At 38.9% G+C, this 24,268-nt stretch overlaps 1 protein-coding gene across 1 annotated transcript; it reads left to right on the forward strand.

Moving 5' to 3' along the window:
* Positions 1–1,127: 1,127 nt before the first annotated feature.
* Positions 1,128–21,657, forward strand: slc4a10b (solute carrier family 4 member 10b; the record flags this gene model as incomplete). The annotated part of the gene is made up of 25 exons (XM_079231340.1): positions 1,128–1,178; positions 2,240–2,281; positions 6,487–6,568; positions 8,172–8,324; positions 8,466–8,604; positions 9,239–9,399; positions 9,682–9,867; positions 10,946–11,034; positions 13,264–13,421; positions 13,508–13,595; positions 14,703–14,849; positions 14,973–15,079; positions 16,171–16,345; positions 16,511–16,644; positions 16,946–17,191; positions 17,328–17,433; positions 17,809–17,970; positions 18,206–18,319; positions 18,421–18,582; positions 18,721–18,972; positions 19,204–19,272; positions 20,231–20,404; positions 21,155–21,274; positions 21,378–21,442; positions 21,582–21,657. The coding sequence occupies exons 1-25, from the start codon at positions 1,131–1,133 to the stop codon at positions 21,655–21,657; spliced, it is 3,255 nt and encodes a 1,084-aa protein (XP_079087466.1). The 5' UTR covers positions 1,128–1,130.
* Between the last annotated feature and the right edge of the window lie 2,611 nt (positions 21,658–24,268).

The following is a 24,268-nucleotide window of genomic DNA, read 5'->3' on the forward strand; positions in this document are numbered from 1 at the left end:
ACTTCTATTACCGACTATACTGCAGCTTGCGTCTGGACTCAACAGGGACTGTGACGCCAGATGGCGATGCCTCTATTATTAAGAGATCTCTGTTGTTAAAAAGACTCATAACAGCAGAGCCAAAATGGTTTCAAAATGGTTTCAACTGCAACCAACACATCGAACAGAGAAGCGCTCTCCCTGAAAACAAACACGTTAAAACTAAGTCACAATTCAAAAATATCACCTATATTCTTATGTATTGGCTGCAGTTATGCAGCCAGGTGGACCAAGTTGAACTGGGGCCTATCATATCTCAAGTTCAGTTACCTTAATACAAAATAAAATTCCACATCATGGAGTTCTTTAGAAATAATGTAATAGATATTGATTCTTATAAACCATATGTATCCCCAAAGACTTAAGATGATCACTCCTTGAGAAGTGCATTAGTCTTTGCTCTGAATTGCATGTGTTTATCCACAGTGGGGTACTGTATGATCAATTAGAAACATCTGCTGAGACTTTTATATGAAGTTAATTTAAAGGTTACAGGATGCCCCAGAAAAGCAGCTGTCTCCTAACATTTTATGGGACAAACATCTAAGACCAAGGAACATTAAAATAATGTGCAATTTTGAAAATTGGCTGACAATATGTTCAAAAATACTAATTATATTACTACTAATTTGAACTCAATTAGAATGGAAGCATGAGTGAGATATTTTATGGACAATGTGTGAGGGAAACACTGCACATTTGGATTTCAGAATATTCTGCTAAAATAGTCCTCATAAGTAAGCTTATACCCACTGAGTCGTCTAACAACAACTACGAACACATTGTTTCATAACTGAACAAAACAAAGACCATTCCACCCGGAAAACACGCTCTCTCTGCTCACCTCTGCGGCTAAACAAAGGCTTAACATCGCAGAGTGACGCGTCCACGTCAGCTGGCAGAGATGCGCATGTTTCTAGGAACGAGGACAGCACGAGAGGCGCAAATCACCACCGAGCGGCTGACCGACGATGATATAAACTTGTGACCGCCGTTTGGCCCCTCAGATACTGCTCCACCTGCCCGGATTACACACAGCAGAGGTCTCCGTCTTTCTGATACTGATACGGGGACACCGCCGAGGGAGGAAGATGGACACCACGGACCAAGGTGCTCAGATAGAGCCGCTGCTACCGACGGTAAAGAGCCCTGCTCTCCTGGGACACATATTTGACCTACTCATGCATATTAATATTTCAGAACGCCTTTTATCCAGACCGCCTGGCTTAATATATATGTGCTATGCACTGAAGACTAACATTTACTAGTTATTAAAAATGCAACTATTTCTTCAGGAGGCTGATACTTTTGCTTTAGCTACCTGGGGAACAGGTGTGCTCACCTGCAGAGAACCACTCACCCACAGAAAGAGGAATGAGATTGAGATATTGTATCTGATGAAGTATTTTGTTCAATCTATTGTTTAGTGAGCCACAATGGGACTTTGTAACCTCGGCATGATGTGAAAGTTACTTTCTGAAATGAAACAGGCAGCAGGAGGCTTTATGTGTCAGTGTAATGCTGTTTTGCAGTATAGCTTATAGGCTGAATGATTACAGTAAGTGGTGTTACTTTGTGCTATATCATTTTATAAATCTCTGTTGGGACAGATGTGCGATTAATATAGGTAGAAGTGACCTTGTTTCATCTTATATTGTAATACATTTGATTATGTTTTTTTGTAAAATGCAGCAAATGTATGGTGGCGTGATGCTGTTCTGACCACGTTACATGTACACACATGCATGAGGCAGCTGGATCACAGACATGCTCACAACAAACTCTTTCAACAAGTATCTTGGCGGGGAAATGTTCTATTGAAAAATGGTATTGATATACAAGAAGTCTCTCAGGGGACATTTACGCGTGGGCCCATCCCCATCGGTCTTTGCTGATCACTTTGGAGGAGATTTGTTGCCATTATACATATGCTGTTTTCATAAAAACAGATTTTTCCATTTAGCTGAAGGTTTTAGACTGACTGAGCTTCTTTGCTCGGGTAATATTAGAGCCACTCGGCTTTGATTTCAAAATGTAAGGTTGCAACCAGGCCTTGAAAGTCACTGAACTTTTAAAAATCTAAAAATAACATTTTTAGAGTTAATCTTTTTCTGATTTGGAGCAACACATGTCTGAGTATAAAGTGTTTTGAGCTGCTGAATAAACCCTTCCAAACTAAAGTGATGATTGTGTCTTCCAGGTCAATTCTGCGTTTGGCTCATCAGTTGGGCGTCGAAGTTTGGTGAGTTACATTCCCTCAGCCTCCAGGATCCAATTTGAAATGAAGGACTAGCATATCAAATGTACATTTGTATTGCATTTTTTTTTAGATCAAACTCTTACAAGTGTACTAAGAAGACAAACTCACTAGTAGAGCTGCAGAAACACTCCTGAGTAAACACATTGATTTCATGTGACATGACAATCTTGCAAATAAAGAGGGAAGAGAGGATGGATGGTGGAAATCAAGCTTTGTCTTTGATGAGAGTGATGATGTCACCGTTATAATCTCATAATGAGAGACTGTCGATAGATGCCCACAAATTACAGTTGTTTGGCACAACAGAAGGGCGCCCGTGTCTATCAGGCCTGGTGTGAAGCAGGGCAGCAGGCGTTTGCACTGCAGAGCTTTTAGACTGTGCTGGTCCAAAACCGGAGGACACAGCGGGAGAGCTGCATTCTGAAAACATGGAGGCTCCTTGGCACTTCAAATATCAGGTATGACAAGCGCCTTTTGGATTGAGGAAATACTCGGATTGTTATGTGGTTAAGAGAGGGCAAGATGGGTTTCACAGAACAGACATTAGGGAATGTTTTTAGAATGGGACCCCTGTCTCTAAGTGTCTAAAATGAGTGTAGAATCTTGGCCAAAATATGTAGAGTAGAAAACAGCTTTCTCCTGCTGACCACTTCTGATCCATTTTGCAGCTTGGACATAGACGCAGACGCTAAGTCTGCCGACATGAGGGCTCAAAACACCTTAAATAGCATCTCTGCAAAAAGAAACAAAGTACTAATGTGTCCTCTTACAGGATGTTGACGTTTATAGCAGAAACATTTTAGGATTACAGTGTTTTTTTGTGTGCCACATGAAAGCCTGTGCAGTTAATGATATTGCTGCTACTGATGGTTCCAACATTGCCACAGCCATCTGTAGGGATCAGATCCAAGTCTGTGCCACATCCTGTGATATTACTTCAGCTGTGTTGTTTGTCAGCCCTTAACTGAAACATGATTTTGTTGGTAAATTAATGATTATTAGTGTAAAAGGCATGTTTCTTTGAATTCCTGTTTTTCCAAGTTATTGATCTGATCTTTTTAGTAAATTATTAGCCACTCTGTCAGTATGTGTAAACATGATCTTTGTAACCAATCAACCTTTTTAAAGTAACAGTTAATATAACATCCAAATGCACTAATGCAACCAAAACACTTATTATTACATATTATATCTCAGGAACAACGCTTGTACCTGAACACTGACAGTGACAAAATGTGTCTCTCAACAGTGTTGTTTCAGCAGGTAGCATTAACAATATCTTTTATTTATCTATTAATAATCAATATCAGATACCAAAAGCCCCCTTGTTTATTGCATTAACTGTGCTGCCAGTTTATGTCACAGTATTTATAGGACGGCTACAGATAACACAAATGCAACAGTGCTAATCAACCATGTCTTCTGCATTTGGCATATCATTCAATTCACAAACCATCATCTGTCTTCTCTTATACAATACACTGAGGAAAGAATAATTAATGTTCCACCTTCACAAGGACAAATGAATCCTTTGTGGGATTGATGAGGGGAGAGATGGAAGAAAAGGTGACATCACAGTGAAACTTAGCGACCCACACAATTACAAAGACACTCTTTCCTCGCCTCGCACACATATTTCACCGAGATCATCAAAGAATGGTGCTCAGTGTCGCTGTACGTCCCAATTAGGAGTCCATGCCTTTTAAAAAAGATTTATTTTGAGATGTAGCAGAATGTAGAAAATTCCGTAAGTCAGTAATTTCATATTATGCCATGTCTTGAAAGTTTATTGAACAGTTTTTAAAATATTAAGTAAATGTGTACAATGGAGTGTAAATACACAGACATTTGGTAGGTTGAGTTTGAATGAGAACAAAGTTTAAGAATGTGCTCATTGAATGCCTTTTGTGTCAAAGCTTTGAAAAGTGATCAATAGTATTGTCCACATTGACTTCTGTTGTGCTGACTGTGTGAAACGTTTGAAAAAAGTGAACTCAGTATTGAGAAATACACGTTACCAATTGTACAAAAACTGTAATGCGGTCTTTACAAACGTAACAGCGGTGCACATTTAATATGGGCTAATGTGTCTGGGGTTTTAGAAACAAATACTGTCGCTTTAATCTGACCAGGGATGTTGATCCATGCCCTGTATATTTGTAGACAGATTATCAGCATCAGCCTTGTGGCCGGCCCAGCCCATGTGTCATTGCAGTCGTGAAAAGCAGTGCCATTCATTATCATAATGCCTTGATGGTCATCTGGTGGTCAAGATGGCTCAGGGAAAAGCTGATATCAAGCAGGCTTTCAGAATACCTACTGTAATAAAGGTTTTTAATCTGTTCATAATTTCCAGGAATATACATATATTGGTTTTGCGTTGCAATACCAGCTGTTGCTGCATGGATTTCCGGGAAATAACCAGTCCATGCATAAATTATATTTTATCTGCCATTGTTCATAAAAGTTGCACATTCAATTTAAGGAAGGTAAATTAAAAGATATACAATGTTATTATTTTTTAGTATTATTCATTATCCTGGTGATTAGAAGTGTCTTTAAGGTTTCTGGATTTGCCTTTTACACACAGAAAAAGTAGTGTGGCCAGTATGTTGGTGTACAGATTCAGGACTCATTCATTTGTTTAATGTTGAAACGCTCCAAATTGTAAAGGAATCTTGTCGTTTTTTAAAAAAAAAGATCGAGTAGATCCATGTCCTCTAAGCCATCTCCTGCTATGGCACTCTCTTGTTGGGCTGTCAAAGACAATTTAACTGGTTGTGGTAAATTGCGTAAATATTTTGCCACACGTGGGACAGGTGTCCAGTACTTCAGAGGTCGTATCAGCCTGGTGGTTAGGACAGGGCGATTCATGGGAAATCTCTTCTGGTCAAACATCATGTTATTCAGTATTCTCTCTTGTAATATGTCAAAAACTCTTCATTAAGGATTACAATGCATATGTTCTGTCACTTTTGTCTGTTAAGAAAAATGGCATCCATGTGGACCAGTCTCATAACTCGCCTGTTGCAGTGAGAATTAGTAACATAATATCAAAGCTGATACTCACAAACCTGTTTCATTTATTTGGAATGCAGCCTTTATTCTCTCTCCTCAATTAGGAACACGTGCAATGTATTGTTGTAACTGGATGAGTGTGGACGGTAGAAGAAGATGGAGAAATCAGTGATTAAAACAAAAAGGACAACAAAAAATCAGCCAATGAGGAGATTACAAACGTACTTTAACTAACATCTTTGTTTTAAACGGTGTCAAGTAACTCACCTTTTAAGTTCGGGTCATAATAACAAAGTAATACAGGCAACTGCAAATAAAGCACCTTTAACAAGTTTAATCAGGAGAGACAAGTGAATGAAGAAAAGATAATTGTGTACCAAAACAGGATCGGTGATAATGAAGTTTTGACAAAAAGTCTTCGGCGTTTACACACTACTGAGATTCATATTTAAGGGGTGTTAGCCCTGAGCGGCAGCAACATATGCCTCCCCATGCAATCCAGACCCTGGTGGCTTATGATGCCACTGAGACTGGGAGGCTGAAAAGATGAATCTGTGTTGATGGGAATTCAGTGGAGGGGCGAGAGATGATCTTATTTCAAAAGAGACAGTGGTAAAATGATAGATTAACAATGTAGGTGTGATGCTGGGCTACTAGATATATGTGGTCAGCTGATGAGAACAGCTGATAACACCATTGACAGCTCCAGCCAATGGTAGCAAGGACATTATGAGTGAGCGTGCGTGAGAGAAATGAATAGCAGGATATATGAGAAATATCCTACAGGCTAAAGCATGCAAAGAATAGTCTTCCTCGGTGAACCTGCACCAGAGTGTAATTTCAGCTTTAATTGTAAGTGGTTCATTTATTTTTCCCTTTATAAAAAGCTTTTTGTTTGGACTAAGATGATACTCTTTCATCTTCAAGGTGAGACATGCAATTAGTTTCCGTGGCTACCATGGCATTGAGTTGGATAATGTGTTTGTTCATATTGCCCTTGACTGTGAGGCGACCTCAAGTCAACAATCATGCTCTGCTCAGGATACATTATACACTTGAATATATGTTGTTTCATGTTCAAGGTCCAGCTTAGATGATGTATGACTCTTGTGCTCTTGAGTGATGTGTAGAATGTGTTTGTTCTGTGTTTGGCACTATGTGTCCAACAGAGGAATGACGATGAGGCGGTGGTGGACCGAGGAGGAGCACGTTCCCAACAGGGAACCAACTTTGGCCAGGAGGATCTTGAAGGTACCTGGACTGCACTGGAATACAAACAGCTCCAAGCAGTGAAAGGCTGCTGTAGCTGAGTTCGCCCACTCTGTCCTTAAAACAACTGCTCTCCTCTTGACAGCGTTTTCATAGTTTCAAGATAAGAGCAGAGTGGGAGGTAGGAACTGTAAGTGAGCTGAGTTTGCTGCAGCAATTTCATAATCAGTGAAAAACATGGACAATCTAAACAAGATTCAAACAGTATGATTGAGTAACTTCGGCTAACTAAAGGCCAGCAGCATTCCAAATCTGTATCTGCAGACACATATAACAATACACAACATTTCTGTTTTTTTCTATTCTGTTAAATTCAACTTTTTTGTTTCAAGTAAGAACTTGTGAACACAACAAGACCTCATACTTTTATCTGTATGAGAATCACAAGCCACCACAGTCATTTATCAAATATGGTCATAATGCAGGTCGCCTTTACAAATAGTATAACACTGTATGTGTGGATACTGGGCATCTTATGCATGGTGTGTGTGGGTGGGTGTGTGTGTGTGTGCGTTCATGTGTGTGCGTGCGCACAAATTACTTTGCTTCAGTAGGTTTGGAAACAACTTGCTTTTGGATGTTAGATGACGTAACTGAACAGAACGTTGCACCTCAACTGAAAATATGTCATTTTATCATAAAATTTGTCAAAGTAAAATTGACCCGATGTTTTAAAGACATAAGCAGCAGAAAAAAAGATTATCCTGAATATGTAATTTCTCTAAAGAATGCAGCTTTACCTTTTGAATTTACAATTTTTATAAACGGACAACAAGTGTCAATAACGAATACAATTATTTTTAAATCAACAGTTTTCAGAACAACATTCATGGATAATGGCATGATTTGTTTTTTCCCCACTGTATTGTTGTCTGAATCTTCATATGATACTGCAGTGAACTGAGTGGGCTGACTTACAAGAGCAAACACAGACGTTCTTCTCTCTCACTCACGCTGTCTCATACCAGCACAAACACAAACATGGACACACTATGCAAGGCATTAAGAAGGTATGATTCAACAACCAGGCAACACAAATTTACACAGCCACGGGCTTTACATATGCACAGTACTTTACAAACAAGGGCAGTAGATACAAACATAAATTCTTCATTATTGTATAATTGCAACATTACATTTTAAAATTCATGTAGCTGAACTGTATTCACACTTTCCTTGTCAAAGCCATATGTATAGCAATATGCACTGACTTCATGAAGTATGCTCATGCGTTGCCCACGTGAAAAACATACTATGTATAGATATACCATACTACAGTTTTTTTATATTATAACCTCACTATATCACACCTAAGAATATTTATTAGATACTTTGTTCCTGTGTTTCATTCATCATTATAATTATAATTACTCATCACATAGGCATAGTACGCATTATATTATTATATATCTGTTTGAGCAATGTATTTCATCATCTCAGAAACCCATGATAAATAATATAAAGCTCACTGGACTCTGATCATCATGATCGGTTAAATCAGTTACAGTGTGTGATTGCAAGCACAGACAGACAGACAGATAGACATGTTTTAGTCCTCTATACTCTGTGTCATGTGTCCCTATAGGCCACAGGACGCTCTACATCGGGGTCCACGTCCCCTTGGGCAGTACCAGGCACCGCAGCCATCGCAGGTCTCATCACCATGGAAGCAAACACAGAAAAAGGAGCAGGGACCGGGCCCCCACCTTGGTGGAGGGTAGAGAGTCTCCTGTTTATGGTACTGCCGACAATCATAGCCCTTGCACGCATTATAGCAGAGAAAAAAACGTGTCATTGCACGTTATCTTTTTATTAACCTAAGATTCTTAGTGTGACCGTTTCAACGTGAACCACTCAGGACAATCACTTGTGTTCCCAGACACTCCCTCCCAGAGAGTGCAGTTCCTGCTGGGCACTGAGGATGATGATGAGGAGCATATTCCTCATGACCTCTTCACAGAGATGGATGAAATCTGTGTGCGAGATGGAGAAGATTCAGAGTGGAGGGAAAGTGCCAGGTACCGCTAGACTGTCGGGTCATAACCATATCACACACAGTCATGACCTATATGTCATTACTGAGAGCTCTGATTGAACGGACCGATCATGAACACGATCCCATTTATACTGATGAGACATACAGCTGTGTCTAATGTTTGTGTCTCCGTCACATTAAGTAATCACAATTCATTGTTCAAGATTCAAGATAGATTCAAGATATTTGTACCAGACAGTTACTCCGTACAATGAAAAACTTATTTTGCTAGGTCCTCCTTACACACAGAATTACAATAAACTTAAGGGAAAAAAAATTTGAATTAAGAATACAAAAAAACATTGCTGTAAATGCTAATAGTATAACAAAATATATCAAATAAGGCACAATGGCACATTGTTGTACCTGCTCGAGGAATCAACTTCCTTTCTTTCTTTGACAATTGTCAATGTTAATCGAGATGCAGCATTTATTTATCATATGAATTATGTTCTTATGTTGAAATGGTATATCAGACATATTTTATACAGTGATACCCTGATGAGAGGCAATAAGGACGGGGAGTATACGTGTTGTTATTGCAGCCAGAACAGATGGCCAGACTGCTTGCCTTCTGCTGGTTTCTCTCCTTACTGGTCCTCAAACTGCTGTTACAGGTGGCTGAAGTTTGAGGAGGACGTGGAGGATGGAGGAGAGCGATGGAGTAAACCCTACGTAGCCACTCTGTCTCTACACAGCCTGTTCGAGCTGCGGAGCTGCATTATCAACAGCACAGTGCTGCTTGACATGAGGGCTAATACCATTGAAGAGATTGCAGGTAACTAATGTAATGACATACCATTGTACCAAGTTGTACCAACAACATTCATGGTTTTGGTCACTATTACAGTTCACACATTACTGACTTAACTGCTTGAATTGCATGTTTGAGGGGAATCTTCATGCAACGAGGAGGGCATCATTCTTTTCTCTTATTGCTGTGTCGTGCTCCTTATATATGCTTGAGGCCCTGTTTGAACTCGAGGAAGATATTGATGCACTAACAAAATTCAACTTGCTCTCAGCTAAAAACTAACTAGCTTGTCTGTGTCTACCTTAGACATGGTGTTGGATCACCAGGAGTTATACTCACCACTGGGAGACGATCTCAGAAAGAAAGTGCGTGAAACGCTGCTGAAGCGACACCACCACCAGAACCACAAGAAGCTGGCCAATCGCCTGCCGATTGTACGCTCCCTTGCTGACATGGGTCGACGGACATCGGAGCTCCACCTGGACAAGAATGGTTAGAAAAGCAGAACTGTATATATATATATATATATATGCTATAAAATATTCTGAGGAACTGGTCATAACATGTTGACATACTGTGCAAACTGTGAGAAGGGGTGTCCCACACAAAAGTTGTGGGACACTGCTTCACTGGGTTCTGTATTAAATATTGTTAGCAGTGTTTAAGTTGAGATACTCTGTACATATGCAATATGTGTATGTGTCTTCTATGCATATGGTCTCAACTTGTGTATGCTCCATCTTCTCTTCGTTCTGATTCTATTCACCACCCACCATCTGCTCACCCACCTGCCACAGTCCCACTGAAGTCAACAGGGGCTGGATATGCAGTATGCCCCTGCACCTTTACCAGCTTATACCAAAAAAAAACATATTGTAGAAGCGAATATTCTCATGATTCGTGTTGTTACTGGCTACTCAAAATAGGTTGTTTTTGTTTGGTTGAAATGGTTGAATTAAAAAGGAGATTCAAAAAGAATGTGCAAAAGTAGTTCACAGCACAAAAACACATTAGGCTAAATTTAGTTCAGGACAGGGTTCTAATATCATTACCCAATACCCACTATGTTTAATAAGCTCCAGGTTTGCCGGCATTCCACATGACAAAATTAGCAGAACACACCAAAATGTTTGTTCAATTATTTGTTAGTCTACTTGACATCTTGGTGGCACACATGGTAATTTAATTTCACCGCTGTGGCATCAAGCGTATTTTAAAGCAACAATCGCTGATAAGCTTCACGCTATGCTTTGTAAGCATATCAAACGCTATAATTAGTGTTAATATTTTACCCTGCTGTTTCATGAATACAACAATTAGACCAGACCTGTCAGGCGGCTCGGCAGTAATTATGTTAACATAAGCCAACAATAATCTTTTGTGGGTTTACCCTCCGTAGCGCAGGTAAACGGGTTCCTCTGTGATCTGTGTATGATCCTCACTCCTGTTCCATTTCTAGGAATATCCTATCTACTTGGTCAGTCTCATGATATTTAGTGAAATCATCAATTGCTAAAATGTTAAGGCATTTTCAGAAATTCTCCCCAATTCTCCTTTCTGGATTACCCAGGTCAGATGACGGCCTCCCAGTCTCATTTAGCGGGTCCAGACGGGAAAGGGGACATGAGTAGAGAGAACAGTTCTGTGGACTTCAGCAAGGTATAGTACACACACATGTCATACATACAGTGGTGTGACATTTTGTTTTCTTAATTTTTTATTTAATTTCATGATATCCCTGCGGAGTCAACGCACATGCGTTGTAACCATGAGTTACTCCTGTGTCCTTTTTTGTGTCTTTTGTTTGGGGAAGTACCATTTTAAGATGTGCACATGGCACCTATTCACGTCAATAATAGCCTTCATTAATACATTAATTTGTCAGATAACAGATCAACTAGTCAGGCAGACAAGACTAACAAATACTTTCAACTAAGCAACCTTTCTGACCTCACTCTCTCTACCACTAGAGGTTGGAGAGGGGGGGGTGGCAAGCATGGCAGGTTAATGAGGGTGAGACCAGAGGTCATTTTAATCACAAAGACGCCGGCATCCCGCCTCGAATCAGGGTCTGTGTTTCTCTAAGTCAGTGGTTCTCAAATGAGGGTACGTGAAGGCACTCCAGGGTGTACGTGAGATTTGTAAAAAAAAAAATGTTTTATGGACCATCCATTGAAATATCCTTTAAAACTCGTTATTTAATAAATATTTAATACAATATAAGTGTATGTTCATAAACTTAATTGTATATATTAAATCAGACACTGATGGCACAGCGCTGTGTAATACATCTTTTTCTTCAACCAAAAATGCTTTGCTTGGCTAAAAAAATATTTACTGATAAAAGGTTAAGAATCACTGCATAACGTCAGAAAACTCTTATTTTCATTTCATATTACTTTATACTTCCCTGACATGTCAGAGGGAAACATTTTTCAGCTATATATATTAGTCAATTTCTTCAGTACGATTTTATATGCAAAACATTAAACATTGTTGTTGATAAAATACCGAACAGGGAAATGACTAAGAATTATGTCCACCTTTACCAGCTACAACAATAACATGCTGCCTACACATTACAGTAATGCATCAGCAATACTTATACAACATTATAATATATAGAAGTCACATGGGCCATTTTTCTGCAAAATTAGTGACTTTTGATACTTTAAGTTGAATTGGTTTATATTAATAATAAATTAATGCTGGTATTTTAACTGTAGTTAAGCATATTTATATATTTATTGATAGTTATGTAAAGGATCTTGCATTAATTGATGCACTTTTATCAGAGTGGGTATTGTATTGTAGAGCTGTCAGAATACTGTACAGTTATGTAACATTAGCCTAAATGCAATTCTTACTAAAAGAATGTTATATTTGACGAATATGAGCTGGCTATTATTATCATTGTGCGGTTCTAACAACGGAGGTCATTGTTGATATTTTTAATGGAAAGGCCATCAAGTTAAGGATTAGGATTATAACCGTATTAAGTATTACTACCACATAACAAGCACACACAGCACAGACAAAGACAACATCTGTGTTGAAACCTTTTGCATAATGTACAGGATTTTAACCTTTTGTTTCATTTCCTCCCTGATCACTTACACAACTCTGCTTATATGGAGTGTTTTTTAGAAAATTTTCACCTAATCATCCACCATATATATTTATGAACACGGCAGCCCACAAAGCCCCCTCCCCTTGCAGCAGCTGCATATCATCTCATGTTGTTATTTACTCAATGCACACAGCAAAAATAATCAGCATTAACTGTCATACTTTAATAGTCAGCACTCTAACAGTGTTTATGGAAGTCATGACCCATCAATACATCACAGATATTCTGTTGGAGGGTTCTGGATGGCCTTCCAAGTGCCACATGAACTCTATGAAGGAACAAGCAACACTCCAGTCAACACTTGCCTCCTCATAATTATCGCTGAAAAATCAACACCTTTAATTTTGCAGAATCTTCTGTACAATGAAGTTTCACTGCATTAAAGAGTGTAAAGCAGATTTAGCTACTGTAAGAGGATCAGCTTCATAGTCGGGGTCAGCTTTTATATGCTTTTAGGAATTATACTTGGGAAATGAAATGAAATGAATTCTTATGTATTATTATGCAACTGTGTTCAAACTAACATCCATGTTTCAATAATCTTTTGTCATATTCTCTCTCTCTCTCTCTCTATATATATATATTTATATATATATAATATTCTATAATTTGTGACTTATGTGAATTACCTGAGACCTGTGACACACAAAGTCTGGACAGTCTTACAGTCAAAGCAGCTTAGACGATAATTTAATCGGAAAGGGTGCCAAGGCCTTTTATATGAAATTCTAAACACTACACAATGTGTCCTCTTTCAGATAGACCTTCATTTCATGAAGAAGATCCCAGCAGGGGCCGAGGCGTGTAACGTGTTGGTGGGAGAGATGGAATCTCTGAACAAGCCGGTGGTGGCATTCGTCCGGCTTTCACCGGCGGTCCTGCTCACTGGGCTTGCTGAAGTCCCCATCGCCACGAGGTTACTGCAGGCGGATTCAACCCAGTTAGTTGTGAGAGAGATTCCATTTGACAATGTATTAAAAAAAAGTCTGTTTTTGCCTTTAGGTTTCTGTTTATTCTTTTAGGGCCCTTGGGTAGATCGCCTCAGTATCATGAGATTGGAAGATCCATTGCTACACTTATGACAGATGAGGTAAGAATTCACTGAAGAACACCTTATTATCATGTTAGCATTCTGCAGGGGTTATTTATCTATTCATGTTTTGAAGAGTGTCGTTTGTTTTGAATGCCCACCAGATGTCATACTCAGATTTTCTGCAGGCACTATGCATAAATTCACAGTCCAGCAGAACTCAACAAATTCCTGAAGTGAGGGAACATTTCTCAGCATGAAACACAGCTCAGAGCTTTTATGACATGGTTTTGGCGATTAGTCAGCCCTCATGTCCTTCCTTTTGTCTGGGATTCAGGCTGCTCTCCATCATCACTGAGGTGGAAAAGATGGACTTTGACAAAGTCCAAACTTTGTTACAATGGGTAGATGATTATATAGTTTATATCTTCTTTATTCTTTAATTATTATTTGGGGGCTTTTTGTGCCTTTACTAGATAGGACAGACGAAGATAGACAGAAACAGGGACGTGGCCTCTGCGAAGGACTCAGCCTTGGTTCTTAGGGTGCTCGCTTCATCCAGGTGTGATAACGGGGCGCCCCGAGGCTGTAAATATATCACAGGGGGAAATCACAAGGCAGTGATTAACACTAATTTGTCTCGTAGTGAGACGGTCCTCTGTTTGTACAGTCTATTCTGCACATGTTCAGATGTGTTTGTGACTGGGCGACTGTGGCTCAGTGGTGAGCAAGGTCGCCCTTCAATCAGAGAATCGGCGGTTGGATCCCCGGCTCCGCTAGCCCATGTCGATGTGTCCTTGAACAAGACACTTAACCCTAAATTGCTCCCGTAGCTGCGCCTACGGTGTATGAATGGTTGATAATCTGATGTGGCACCTTGCATGGTAGCTCCTCTCATCAGTGTGTGAATGGGTGGATGATGTCATGTAGTGTTAAAGTGCTTTGAGTGGTCGGAAGACTTGAAAAGCGCTATACAAGTACGGGTCCATTTACCGTGAATGTGCCTGTCTGTTCGATTACAGTTAAGGTTGGCAGACATTCCTGCATTTGTATGTCTATAAAGTATACTTATGTATCTTGAGGGATGGTGAGGCTTGTGCACTGCACTGCAGTCAGTCAAGTTTTGAGTGCAGCCCTAATCAACTTTCCTTATTTTTCCGTCTCCAGGTGTTCCACGATGTTGCTTATAAAGCTAAAGACCGAAATGATCTGATCGCTGGGATTGATGAATTCCTGGATCAAGTCACAGTCCTGCCTCCAGGAGAATGGGACCCATCCATACGGATAGAACCACCAAAGAATGTACCTTCTCAGGTGAGTAAGAATTGTGTTATTAGTTGGTTGCCTTTCTTTACTCTCTTTCAGATTGTATGCGACTCTTAAGATGTTGTGCTTGAAAAAAAAGACATAACTTGCTGTTGGTTATTTGTTAAACAGGAGAAGAGGAAGAAAAGTAACATTTTACCGAACGGATTAATAGAGGGCGATGAGGAAGGTGATGAGGAAGGTGGCCACGGGGGTCCAGAACTGCAGCGTACTGGAAGGTACGAAGTGTTTAAGAAAATAACAAGTTCATTGTAATCATCAGTAGAAGAGCGTGAAGTATTTATATTTATTTAGAGGTGAAGAAATACATTTGTAGACATAACTAAGTGCCTCACACAAAACCGTGGATATGCAGTGCTGTGGCACTACAGCAAGCATCCCACTCACAACGCTCACTACTTTGTTGCAGAGAATCTATTTGCAGTTGAACAACTCAGCCTCCAGAGCTTCACACATATCTCAATTTATTTTGCTATCTTTTGTAACATATAAGGTTGTAAAGGTATAATACTACTGCATGGAAATAGCTGGTTATCATATTGTGTACATTTGATTATCTAGTATTGAAACAAACTGGCATAAGTGTGTGAGTTAAAAGTACAGACAGAAGCAGTCTGGCTGCGCTGTCACACATCTACATATATGTTCATAAATATTGTATCGTGAACAACTCATACTGTTACAACCCTGGTAACATATAGAGAGGAATGTGCAGGGAACCTACAGTTCAATTTGATGTGGGATTTTTGTAAGTGTGCTTCTTGAATTGGGTTATTACAAAAACAAAATGCTTTCGGTGCTTATGGTTATGTACAAATAAATTAAAGAGAAAGTGTACTAATGCTGACAAAGGACACTAAATAATACTTGGAACATTGAAAAATGTTCCATAAATAAATACAAATAAAAACTATTATGTGAGACAATACATTGCTCTTATGTCCTTATTATACACTGTCTAAAATGTACACAGACCTTTGCAAAAATCAATCCAGTACACTGAAAAATGACAATGTTCCACAAAATCTACACTATAATGCTGATCATCTATTTCTGGGTTTCCATAGAAACATCCTCCTGTCTATTTGCAGCTAGACTGTTGAACAGTGGGAAGAAGGGAATAAAGGGAAAGCAAGTAAATGAAAAAAGTATAATCATAATGATTTTAGCAAATCTTTCAAGAATAAAGCTGTAATGTAATGTAAACTCATTTATATTGTTTAAAATAGGGTAGCTGTTATACTTTTGCAAAGGAAGTTTTCACGTGAACATATGATTCAAGTGATACATTTCCTTTTTATATTTCCAGGTTGTTCGGTGGTCTTTTCCTAGACATCAAGCGCAAGGCACCCCACTACCTGTCGGACTACACTGATGCTTTTAGTTTACAGTGTGTGGCCTCTTTCCTATTCCTCTACTGTGCCTGCATGTCTCCTGTCATCACCTTTGGAGGACTACTGGGCGAGGCAACAGAAGGACGCATAGTAAATCACAAACCCTTTTCCTCTAAATGTTCACAGTGTCCTGCCAAGACTAGCTGTGCACTGTACCAACCTTGCAATACATTTAACAGTTCAGTAGTTGAATATGATACATATCTTTGAGGTAACTATCCATCAATAATCTCTCTGTCCTTTCCCATTCCCCAGAGTGCAATTGAGTCCCTGTTTGGAGCCTCACTGACTGGAATAGCGTATTCCCTGTTTGCCGGGCAGCCCCTCACCATTCTGGGCAGCACTGGGCCGGTGCTTGTGTTTGAAAAGATATTGTTCAAATTCTGCAAGTATGTCTTATTTTCATGTGAATGTATACAGAAATGATCTCTTTAAACTATACTATTCATTTCGTCTGTACATTGTGATTACATTACATTGCTGTTGGATCATGTCTGTGGTCATGAATAAACCATTTCATAAACATTTTGTCTCCATATAGAGCATTACATGTTCTAATTTCTAATTTAATTAAACTGTGATAACGACTTCTTTAATCCACCACATTACAGACTGTAAACAATCAATATATGATGTGGTTTGATCTGTCCCACAATGACCCCCCCCCCCCCCCCTTTAATCTGCACATAGGGAGTATGACTTGTCCTACCTGTCTCTGAGAACCTGCATTGGTCTCTGGACAGCGACCCTCTGTATCATTCTGGTGGCTACAGATGCCAGTTCCCTCGTCTGTTACATCACACGCTTTACAGAGGAAGCCTTCGCCTCACTCATCTGCATCATCTTCATCTACGAGGCCTTGGAGAAGCTTGTCCACTTGGGAGACCACTATCCCTTCAACAAGAACAACAACCTCGACAAACTCACCATGTACTCGTATGTGGACACTTATTATCACACTATCCTGTGCAAAGTAGTGAAACAAAGTAATTACTACATGTCTTGGAGGTACTGTAAATCCCTGACAGATGAGGGATTATTCGATCACCCAGATGTTCATTTGCCTCCACAGATGTTCATGCGTTGAGCCTTCTGACCCCACCAATGCCACCCAGAAGCATTGGGAGATCACCAACGTCACTGCCTCAGAAATATATTGGGAAGCACTGGAGACCAAGGTGTTTGAGTCAGCCCACGCTAATTTGGTTTAAAAAAGTAGAAGAAAAAAAAGATAAAATATGTTTTATATGCAGACCATAGCTGAAGATATTTCGTAACGCAACGACAAACTGAAAATAATACTGTTTATTTAAGTTTTTTACCTTAAAGTGGCATGCCCAGATGTAGGAAACTGAACAGAGGAGATTAAGGGCATGTTGGCTGGATTATATTGGATTACTCATTGCAAATCACTTTGAAAGCACATTTTTGTACTCACTTAAGTTTTTTGTGGACATGGTTGCTGATACACCACATTTGAGTCTGTTGATTCCTCTGTGTTGTTAATCAAATGATGAGTATGAATAACTCTGACCCTCTATCTGTCATTGCAGGATTGTATTGCAAACCGCGGGGAGTTTGTGGGCAGCGCCTGCGGCCCTAATGGACCCTATGTTCCTGATGTCCTCTTCTGGTGTGTCCTACTCTTCTTTTCCACCGTCCTTATGTCCGCTTTTCTGAAGGAGTTCAAGTTCAGCAATTACTTTCCCACAAAGGTACTATTTTTCACACATTATCATTACATTAGAGTGCATTTTGAGCCAAAGCATGAGGGTAAAGCTTCTACAGCTGTAGAGTAACACAGTGCAGTGGTGCACTCTAGTGGTCAAATGTAGATACTGCAAAATAGAATCAAGGACATTTGGAAATTAAGGAGTTTCATTTAAAGTAACACTTTTGTTTGCATTTATATTGAGTAAATTCAACTAAACAGATTTTCCTCTTCATTAGGTGAGATCCATCATCAGTGACTTTGCGGTTTTCTTCACCATCCTAACCATGGTCTTAGTTGACTATGCCTTAGGGATCCCCTCTCCAAAACTAAAGGTTCCCAGTGTGTTTAAGGTGAGCTAGTCCACACATTAAGATTTCATTAACAAATTGCTGAGAAACATCACCAAGCTACACATTATGTCTGACCAACAACAATCTTTTTTTTTCATCAGCCAACCAGAGATGATCGAGGTTGGTTTATCAACCCTCTGGGACGCAACCCCTGGTGGACCACAATCATTACAGTGTTCCCAGCTCTGCTGTGCACCATCCTCATCTTCATGGACCAGCAGATCACAGCTGTCATCATCAACAGGAAGGAACACAAACTCAAGGTACTTTCCTTTGCACCTTGGTTGCAGATAAGATTGCTTTTGCTCTACAGCATCTTGCCAACATGGTGACTTGAATTCAGCATGTCTGAACGCGCGTCTGAACTTCAACTTTATTTACTGGTGCTTTCCCCTGTTCAGAAAGGCTGTGGGTACCACCTAGATCTGTTCATGGTGGGGGTGATGCTTGGCGTGTGCTCGTTGATGGGCTTACCCTGGTTCGTAGCAGCTACCGTCCTCTCCATCAGCCACGTCAACAGCCTGAAGCTCGAATCGGAGTGCTCAGCTCCCGGAGAGCAGCCCAAGTTCCTCGGCATCAGAGAGCAACGCTTTACTGGCCTCATGATCTTCGTGCTCATGGGCTGCTCCGTCTTCATGACATCTGTGCTGAAGGTCACTGTCTTTCATCATTTGTGCATATCCATCTTTGTGCAATTATTCTTCCAGTATTATTCAGTGTGACTTAAAGCATCCATCTTTAATTGTTGTACATACCTTTTGGTGCATCACCCTCAAGACATTTAATAATTATTGTTTTAACTGATTGCAGCAGGTCTACTATAGTAGAGCAGTTACTGGCATATGTTTTTGTGATACTGACACAACACTTTTGTTGTTCTTCAGTTCATTCCCATGCCTGTGTTGTACGGCGTATTCCTTTACATGGGGGCATCTTCTCTCAGAGGCATTCAGGTAAAACTATTTGAATTGCACTGTATTTAATGCATCATTTTTTGCTCACATAATGTATTAGGAAAAACACGGATACGATACTTGCCTCAATGACATTTGAGGACCTACTCTGACTGGACTAAATATAACAAATGTTGAAAGATAATTGCATTAGTTGTAATCAAGCTGATTTTTTTTTTGCTTCTTAATCGTAATGCTCACACCAGGCATGTATCAATAGTATGCACTCCCAGAGTTACAATGTCATCATCACCTGTATGGAATTTCAGTTGTAAGTATCTTTTTTTTAGATAATCTGCATGGATGAGATAGACAGACATTTGGCCAGTGTGGGTACATTTTAATTTGTAGACGCTTCTACCGGATAATCTTTGAAGATAGTTTATTCTCACTGAGCCATGATAGGGTAGCGCCTCCATATTGTCTGGCTGCCCAGATAAAAAGTGTTAATTGGCCTCTAGTGTGTTCCCAGCAATTACAGAACACCTGGTTGTTATTTAATTGCCCTGTTTAATTCTTATTTTCTCCTCTTTGAAGAACTCTATTATTGGTTGTGAAAACTATATTTATAATAAGACAAACACTTCTTGAAGAAAAAAGATCTTTTCCATGCTTTTCAAGGGGATCCAGCTTGTTGTAGTTACACATCCAGCAGACGCAGAAACGTTTAGCTTGTTGTAAGTTTGCTGCTGGGGAGGTGGAGGTGTATTGTCCCTTCTAAAACGCTTTTTTCTTTAAAAAGGCTGCCAAAACTATTACCTTTAAGATGCTAAACAGCTTCAGAGCTGGATAATATAATTATCTGTGGGGTTGTCACATTTAGGGAACCCTTTTACATTACATTATGTGCATTGGTTATCCTTCTGAAATGGTGCATTATGAAGATATATTTACTATATATATCTCTATGTGGCCAAAAAATAAGTTACCGAATTGTTTTATCATTTATCCTCTCCAGTTCTTTGATCGTCTGAGACTGTTCGCCATGCCAGCTAAACACCAGCCGGACTTCATCTACCTACGCCATGTGCCTCTGAGGAAGGTGCACCTCTTTACCATCATCCAGCTCAGCTGTTTGGTTCTGCTCTGGGTCATCAAGACCTCCAAGGCTGCTATTGTCTTTCCCATGATGGTGCGTACACAATCACATTTGTCTCTTCAGGAGCATTACAAAAGCAGCATACCTTTCACAGCACATCAAATCTTAATGTTTATAGGTGTGAGAGTCCAGATGTGTTACCAGGGTGAGTTGGGTACCTCCCACCTACGCAGTGATTAATGCAGGAGTTATTGGAGGGAGACAAAATACTTAATTTTAGTAGTGTTGGTGTTATGTCAAAGACATATGTATAGTTAATACGAAGTAGCAAGGTAGTTTCCTGGTTCATTTCTGCCACTTTGGATTTAAACCAATAAACAAACGATCAAAAGGTTCAGACCCCTGTTAGTGGCACCGTAAACACAATATAGACCAGATTATAAAATAGCAATGTTATTCTGGTCAGCTTCCAGATTGTTAGCAGTTTGGTCGAATTTTGTAAATTTACATTGTATGGATCCAGGATGGAGGTGAAATGCTGCCCCCTATTTCTGTGACACATTGCAACTTTTAACTCTCCCAAAATAACTCATGGAACATACAGACAATATCATACTTCATCAATAAAATATTTTGTCCTCACAATGTAGAGTTTTGCTACTGTGCATTGTTTAAAGTTCCACCTTCTTTATCTACATCTATGACCTTACCTACAACATTTAAACTGATTTGTCCTTTATACTTCCTGCCTACACCACTACTTAGCCCAGCACAGCGTATACTGCTTCATTAGGACGTACAATTTTTGTGGAATCAGAGGCTTTCCTTGTGTCAATTCTGCAGGTGTTGGCTCTGGTGTTCATCCGGAAGCTAATGGACTGTTTCTTCACCAAGAGAGAGATGAGCTGGCTGGATGACCTCATGCCAGAGAGCAAGAAGAAGACGATTGAGGATGCTGAAGAGGTGCTGTTGCTATCATAAACAAATAACTATGTATCACGACAGGCATGTGAATTTCATTTAATTTGATTAATAATTTCATGCATTTATCTTATTTGACCCTCAGGAGGAGGAGCAGAGTATACTGGCAGAAGAAGAGGGAGTCGTGCAAGTGCCATTAGCAGAACACAAGTAAGTTATATTCTACTTGTAATATGAGTTTTATAAGTAACATTTACACAACAGTTTTATTCTAAATGCCATTTCATGTACAGTGCATTTTAATCTGTTGAGTAAAGGTGAGAGCGTAAATTGACATCTCTTTTCACAGGGGAATACCCATCATCAATATCACAGATGAAATGTCAAAAGGTTCTTTTGGAAATACTTGGATGGCCAACAGCTAAGACGCTTTAGAAAGAATCAAGACTTCAAAATATTATGGTAAGACTTTTTGCATTGTTGAATATACAGTATGCTCACTCATAGCTTACAGTTTGTTTTGTGTTTGCAGAGAAATACAACACATGCAATACATTCCAAAAGTGTCTTACTATGAATTGCAAAATAAACCATTTGACTCAAATAATGATATCTTAAAAAAAAAAATCTACTGTACCTTTAGAGCTCAATAATAATTGGGACTACACTGTGGGGGCACTAATAAGCGTAGGTTGAAATGTCAGTAAGGACATGGTGCTCCACAGTATTGTTTATCTACAATCTGGTCTGCCATCAGCTCATTAAATGAGCTCATTACAAGAGAAACAAAAGTCAGACACATCCTCATTTTTAGGTTTTAGAATTTTATATTTAAGTAACAGTTAGGGATTTTGAGAACAATGCCTATTTATTTCCTTGACGATAATATTGATACCACTCTCATATCTGTGCTGTAAATATAAAGCTATGACCAGCAGCTGGTTAGCTTAGCACAAATACTGGAAACAGGGGGAACAGTTAGCCTGACTCCGTCGAAAGGTAACAAAACCTCTTAGATCCAAAGTTTGTATCCATAACATCAAATAAATTAGTACAGTATGTTTGGTATGATAATACAACAACAACCCTCTGGAAGGGGCATCTGCATGTTAGTTTTACTGATTTTACAACTGTACTTGTACTCAAGTTTTATTTTGAGTATTTTTACACTCCAATTCTTTACTTAAGAAAAAGTAGTAACATCAGAGTACTTTCAGAAATGACAATATATGCTTAATAAATATCTACGTATTATGCATCTGTCTTCTCTTTCTTGATTCTCACAGTTCACTACAAAAGTGTTTCACAAAACTGGTGAACATGGTGACAAACGTAAGATGAAGAAAATGGAGGACGGTGTTGTGAGTCGTTGTCACTGTCCCATCTGTGTGCTCATCAACACATCTGTATTGTATACTGCAGTTAATCAATCCTTTACGTCTAGTCTTGTGAATCTCTGTGCGTTTGGTAAGTGAATAACTGTGTTATCTGATGTGTCGCAAATATTCTGCCTCTTCATGATCCAATGAAACCTTCTATTTTCTCACGCTGTCGGATTGTACTTTTTAAATCTAGAAATTGTTTTGCTGCACCATTTGTTAACTACGGATACGTAAAGGTTTTGCCCAGCTAAGAGACTGTTTTCAAATTTTTGTTGTTGGATACATTTGTATACATTTTTTCTAAACACTTTGAAATATAATTATATTAATTTAGCACAACATATCCTTGAATTCATTGTCTATTTGTATATGGATTCCCTGTAATTCTTAATGCTCTCTTTAGACATTGGATATGATGTGGAAATTATTGAGATCTAGTAAATATTTTATAAGCCTCAGGTCATTCTTGATCATGACCATTAAAACATTCTGAAAAGCCATACAGAAATGTGTTAAAATCCCTATCACTTGAAAAGCCAGCAAAATACATATTTCTGACGTCTGTTTATGGGATGGGGCCATTTTGAATCCCCAATAATGGTTATGATTAACAGGAATGAGTGCTTTAATGTGATAAACGGCAATATACTCTTAAGAACCAAATGCAATAGCACTTTCTGCCAGAATATCCATTTTGTATTTACATGATAAATTATTTATCCATATTTATTTTGTGGAATTAAATGTTTGCCAGAGAATACCTTGTATTACAGATACTTACAGTATTTTTCCTCCAGGTGTCAGTGTATTGCTTATATTGTAAATGTAAATTCAAATAATCATATTATTTCTTTTGAATGTTTCTATAAAGTTTAGTGAATCATGAATTAAAAAGAATCATCATCATGAATGCAATTTTGTTCAAATTGTTTAACATTGTTGATAAATTCAAGCGCACACATATGTCTGCTCTCACTTTCCCGCACATTCTAGTCTCTGTCTTGCGGGAACCAATCTATATGATCTCAGGGTTCTAAGCTCTAAACTTAGGGTTCTATGATCTGACCTCAGGGTTATATGCTCTGACCTCAGGGTTCTATGCTCTAATCTTAGGGTTCTATGCTCTAACCTCAGGGTTCTCTGACCTCAGGGTTATATGCTCTGACCTCAAGGTGCTATGCTCTGATCTCAGGGTTCTATGCTCTGATTGCAAGGTTATATGCTCTGACATCAGGGTTCTATGATCTGACCTCAAGGTTCTATTCTCTGACCAGTGGTGGCTGGTGGCAATTTCTTTAGGTAGGGCCATCTAATCAACTTCAGCAAACATGCCTGTATGATTCAATGCAAAAAAATGTATCACGCATTACTACTTTGCAGTTAAAATGTAACATTTATTCCAACACTTTGACATAATACATCTTAACATCTTATTAATAAGATCTTATTAATACAATTCAGTATATTAATATATATATATATATATATATATATATATATATATATATATATATATATATATATATATATATATATATATATATATACATATATATATATATATATATATCATGTTGCATACCCCTCTGAAAGATAGTCCTACATTCCCAAAACCAACGTAAGAGCTGTGTACAAAGGCACAAAAACGATAATC

Source organism: Taurulus bubalis (assembly GCF_910589615.1).
Source record: "Taurulus bubalis genome assembly, chromosome: 15".
NCBI classification, from domain to species: domain Eukaryota; kingdom Metazoa; phylum Chordata; class Actinopteri; order Perciformes; family Cottidae; genus Taurulus; species Taurulus bubalis.